The sequence below is a fragment of the Trichoderma aggressivum genome (genome assembly GCF_033847375.1).
Source record: "Trichoderma aggressivum f. europaeum strain CBS 100526 chromosome Unknown scaffold_097, whole genome shotgun sequence".
Taxonomy (NCBI): domain Eukaryota; kingdom Fungi; phylum Ascomycota; class Sordariomycetes; order Hypocreales; family Hypocreaceae; genus Trichoderma; species Trichoderma aggressivum.
The window spans coordinates 3,602-9,437 of NW_026946462.1; the positions used below are offsets into that span (position 1 = coordinate 3,602).

A 5,836-nucleotide genomic window follows, 5' to 3' on the forward strand; every position below is an offset into this window, starting at 1 on the left:
ATTTATATTACTAAATCCTTAATCTTAAGATTACTACTATATTATAAAAAAAGTTAAAAAATACTAAATAACTTATTTTAGTATAATTAGCTATTATAATAAGCAGCTAGGCTTTTAATAAATTAATTAATTAAGTTATTAATTAAGTAAAAATATAATAAAGCTTATAAAAGTATAGTTAATTAGTTAATAATTAAAATAAGTTTATATTTATAAAAAAAGTTACTAAATAAAGTATATAAAGTAAAAAAACTTTATTTAATTATTTTTTAGTAAAATTATAAAAATATTAATTAAGTAAAGTACTTAAATTTAAGAAAATAATAAGTATTTTTTTAAATAGCTAAAGAATATAGCCTAGTTTATAAAAGATAAGGAGTTAGTAAAAACTTATAAAAAAGGATAAGCTATAAATAATAGTAAGTAAGCTATTTTAATTTATAAATTAAAGTAATAATAATAGTTATTTTAATTTATAAATTAAAAAAATTATAAAAATATATTTAATTTATAAATTAAAAAGGGGGTAAAAGCTTAAGTATACCTTTAGAAATAGTTATTAAAGTAGCTAGCTTTACTACCTACGCTAAAAAGTACCTATAGAGCTATTTTTTTTTTAATTAATAACAGAGGGAGAAAAGTTATACCTGCGTAAGATTATGCCTGCGTAGTAAAAATATTATACCCCCCTATTAATTACCTTTTTTATATACTTAATATAATAAGTAAAATCCTTTTTAAATATTTAATACTTAGGAAATTAATATTTCTTTTTATTTATATAATAAATATAATCCTTTATTTTAATAAAATAAAATAAAATAATTTTTAATAAAATATTCTTATACTTAGTTTTAAAATAAGGCTTTTTATAAATACCTAATATAATAGTTAATAAAATATACATTTACTAAAGGAATAATTAATTAACTTAGGGTAATAAAAAAAGTAATTACTTATATTAAATAAAATAAAGTCTTAAGGATAAAATTAATAAAAAAGGGATATTATATTATAACCTAATACTTATAATTATATTAAAAAGCTTATATAATAAGTATTATTAAATTAAAGTTAATCTTTTCTACTAATTAAAAAAGGATTAAGAAATATTTTCTTAATTTAATATAAGATTAATAAAATAAATACTAATTTATAAATAAATTAAGAAATTATTTATTAATTTAGTTTAGTATAGCTAAATATATAAGTTTTATTCTTTATACTTATTTAAAATAGTTTAAATAGTTAATTATAAATATAAAATAATACTTAATTATATTTATAAAATATCTTTTATAGTTATATAAATACCTTATACTTAATTCCTTATTAATTACCTACTAGCCTAGCCTAGCTTATTTACTAATATAAACCTAGTATAAGGTTTATCCCTTAGGAAATTCCTTTTATACTAATCCTATAGGAGCTTAGCTTATCACATTCTTTAAGTTAATACTTATATATTATACTATAATACTATTATAAAAACTTTATTAAGTTTTTTTACTTTTTTTTTAAAGTAAAGTATAAATTTTATATATTTATATAAGTTCTTTACAACAGCATTTATGGCTGGTAGCAACATTCGATGGATGTCCAATCCCACAGCGTGACATCAGGGTCGTTATGTGATATTGGCCCCGACCAACCACCGGTACATCCGTCATTGTCATAGCCATAACATGAAACTCCGCTGGTCACCTGGACGCTGCCGAGCAAGAAACCGTTATCACGATTATTGTAACATATACAATTGCTTCGCGCTTCCATGAAGTGGCTTCTCCCTTGGTAGTTAATCCCAGTGAACAGCGTACCCATGAAGAATGTAGGCGATCCGTCGGGGTCAGGTACCGCCGCTGTTTCGGTCCTGGCTTCTGGAATAGTAGCTCCCTGGATTGATACTGATAGCATCAATCCCGCTACAATATTGTATGATAGAAGTCTCATTTTCCCGGCTTGAGAAGTCTTATCAAGCTTGATAAGCTAAGGATGTTTGCTTCGAGCCACTTGGTTTGGAGTTGTTGTATGGATGGTTGTTTTTTTAGGAGGAAACCCAATGAGAGGTTTGGAAAGAAGAAAGAAGAAAGAGAAGTTGATTTGCAAATAGCATTTAGGTCAAAGTTAATAGTGAAGGACAAGCTGAATTTATTTTGAAGAAGGAAGGAAGAGGCTCCTTATATACTAGAAAAGAGTTCTCTACTAGTTCATAAAATAGAAAATCAGATAATATATCGTTACGCATATATTAATGCCAGGTATCCACCTATTTCGTATTGCCAGTAGTTATTTAACAGTGCCCTGATTAGGAAAAATTAGGGAGACAACTTTCGTATTGATCCATCCTCGTCGTTTCTTAGTGCTACTCCTACGGATGGAAATGGGCCCCAGGAATAAGCAGGCCGAAAGGCAAGAGGATGGACGTCCTTGACTGTATTAGAACTAGTATATTTGATGTCTTACTTTACCTAACTCCTGTCGATCAAGCGGTAAATACGCAAAGTACGGCTGCTATTTGAAAACGCTAAGCTTCAACCTGCTACTGGCTATCTGATGCTCACAGCGGATTACTGATCAGCCCACGTTGAGAGGTTTAAGCGTGCGCGCTCTTATGTCTACCTTGCTCTGCCACGCGGGCAACTTCACTTACTGAGCGTCTGGTTATGCCTAAATGCAAAAGCGACGGAGATTGCGTCTTACCTTGTACCTAAACAGGTATTTAGGGGTAGTAACTCGAAGGATTTAGCTAATCGCGGGGGTTTTCGATCCTTGTGTCTTATCAAACTTCTCCGAACCTGGTAAAAGATTCGGTATTATTGGCTAATCGCCTCAAGTCACAAAGCTTTCCAACAGTAACTAGTTATTAGGATATTCGATCTTTACGGCTATGTAAGAAATAAAAGAGTACCCAAATGTAACGTTGCAACTAGAGAAATAATTGATAAGCCTAAGCTCCTTTTATTATCTTACCAATTGTATACATCTTGTCATCGTTCTATATAGATATTACTTCCTTTTGTTTATACTCAAGGGCGTAGGGGAGATAGATAGTATTATATGGGAATCCCTTTTATATTAACCTATAAGAGCTCAACTTATTACATAGCGATGGAGCAGTTATTGATCCGTGGGGATAGAAAGTACAAGGCCGGTTATTGCTGCTGCTGCTGCTGGATCCATGTCTGGATCTTGGATTTGCCACCACTGGAAATTATCCACGGGCCAGGAGGCTAATATTGGCATGCCAGGAGTGTTTAAGTAAGAAAGCTCTTCAGCGATTGATAGAGTCTGGTTAGGTTGGAATATTGATGGCTCTGGGCTGGGAATTGAATGTAAAGGTCGAGAGGGGGTTAATGCAGATGGCTGTGTAAGAGCTGCATGATTGCTGATGTTGGTAGCATGAAATAATTGGTCCCATTCAGGAGAATCCTGAGATTTCATAGAGGAGAAGAACGGATATCGCCGAGATATGCCATCAGCTGCATTAAGCGGCCCTGGCTCGAATGATGCCCTATTAATGGTATGAGAACCTCGAAAAAGAAAGTGCAACAAAGTAGACTGTACCGTTCCACACCCTCCCCAGAAAGCCCCTTGGGAACTTGGATGCCGTAAGCTCTGGCGGCAGCGCAACAGAATCCATGCTGGAATGCATTAGTAATGAAGGACTAATCAGGTGGTCTGGCATCACCCACGACTTTCTTAGCCAGGACGATAATTGGCATAGAATTTTCCAGAGCTCGCAGATTCAACTTGACCAGCTCCGTGACATCATCCCTGTAAGAATTCCTATTTTCTTGCCACCTAGTTGACGCGAGCAGAGCAGATGTCGAATCCCAGATACAAAGGCTGAGCCACGGATCACGGAACAGATGATCCGGCTCGACTTTTAAGACCTTTTGTATCAGGAACGAAATATCTCTGGCGTGGGAGACATAGCGATCTGAACAAGTCTGGATGAACTCGGGAGGAATTTGCGTTACGAAGCGTTGGATTTTTGAGCCTACATCTTCGGGAACGAAGGCGCCAAATAGAATGATGCAGCATTGGTGATAATACGCATGGATCATGAGAAAGATGTCAAGATGCCGGCTGACTCTGAAAGTGTACATGTGACGCTCGACAAAAGCATAGTTGGCTGGTAAGTTGCGCCTCCATGTTTCTAACTCTTCACATAGTATGGAGAAGTTAGACCCTGGAAGCCAGGGCAAGTCCATCTTTGAGTCTTGGGCTTCTTGCATGTAACTATTACGGTTAGAAAATCAACGACTAAGAGCAGGATCATATGATAAGTGGACACACGTCAAGATTTTGCGTCGAATCACCAGAATGTTGATCAGGTATGCGCAGTGATTAGAGGACTGCTTTATTGCCTCATCTTCAACCACGCCGCGAAGTTGACGAAGTGTCAGAGTCTTGCAAGGTTGTCCTTGGGTGAAGCTCCATAGATTGCATGGTAAGGGTACATCCATCAACAGTTCTAGGTTGATATGACTGTTGCTCTCGTAAAGGAGATCAGATACCAGCACCGCCCACATTAGGCGACGCCGGCACTCCTGCTGCAGAAATGTCCCCGGTGAGTTGGACTCATAGAGCTTAAGTTGCATCGACATTCGAGTAGCGATTCCTAAAATGTCAGTGCCACATCAACAATGGCTCGAGGCAGTTTGACACCATACCAACTAAGTTCCATGCGGAGGTATATTCTCCCTCGTGCATCTCGTGCAAAACAAGAAATTGCAGCGCTGAGATGGTCATTGTTGAAATGTGGTCGAAGTTACTCGTGATCAAGCTCCTCGCTTCTGCCGCCCATTTCAGTCCGTTCCTACGGCTGCTGGAACCAGGAAGAAATTTGGACGACGATGCACAAATAGCGAGCAGTGGCAAGGCCGGTGCTCGGTCAAGGCCTTCGCACAAGTAGCCTGGATGCAAAAAGTTGTTGCAACTGATTGGGTGGACATTCTCCAGGAAAGAATCCAGGTATGGTAGCAGTTCTTGGCCCGAGGGAGTTGCCAACGTGCGTATTTGTGGCTCGGATGGAGCCGGCCTTGGGCTATGGGCAGAGTTGACACTCATTTCATTCACCCGCCTCTCCGAACCTCTTTCTGATGCCGATACATCAGAAAGACTGACTCTTCCCGGAGACGTGGACAACTGTTCTTCTGCAGCATGGCGGCTAGAGAGTAAAGTCGTCTCCCTCGCCTCAGATGCATCATAGCTGAGGGGTGAGTTCCTCGGTAGCTCGGCGGCTTGTTCTGAGCTCTCTGAAGGTGCATATCTCGGCGAGATGTTGCTGTCCAGTTCGCCCCATCGCCGACCAGCTGTCACATATAGGCATTGCGATTGTTTCCGTACACAAAAGGAGCATGCGGGTTTCTGAGCGTCGCACTTGAGCTTCTTCTTTCGACATGTCTCGCACGCAACTGGAATCCGCAGACGCTTGTGGCCAGCCTGAGTGAAATTCGAGGCCCGTGGTACCGAGTCTGTGCCTTGTGGAGAGAGGGGCGGCCCTACTGTGGTTAGTTATTCTCATGGAGCACATTCCGTGGAAAGGCTACGGCCAACCTGTGGACAAACACTGAATGCCCAATTTCTCACAGCGGCGACACAGCCCCGGTCTTCCATCACATTTGACCTACAGACTCGTCAGACTCCATATCCGGTAGACCTTTGGTGTTCAAACTGACTTTTCTCTGGCGGCAAGTCATGCAGCCTCGAAATTTGTCAGTCAGTCGCGGTTTCCCATGCATAAGAAGCGAGTAGACGTGTTTTCTCACCAGCCATGATTCCGATTCTATCATTGGAAATTGCATGTGTAGTTTCTCGAGCGCCCACGCCA

The 5,836-nt window shown here is 38.4% G+C and overlaps 1 protein-coding gene across 1 annotated transcript; it reads right to left on the reverse strand.

Annotated features, from left to right (window-relative positions):
• Positions 1-3,665: 3,665 nt before the first annotated feature.
• On the reverse strand, positions 3,666-4,755 carry Triagg1_10935 (uncharacterized protein; the record flags this gene model as incomplete). The annotated part of the gene is made up of 3 exons (XM_062895061.1): positions 3,666-4,242; positions 4,300-4,624; positions 4,677-4,755. 3 exons carry the CDS (start codon positions 4,753-4,755, stop codon positions 3,666-3,668), a joined length of 981 nt encoding a protein of 326 aa, XP_062750107.1.
• Between the last annotated feature and the right edge of the window lie 1,081 nt (positions 4,756-5,836).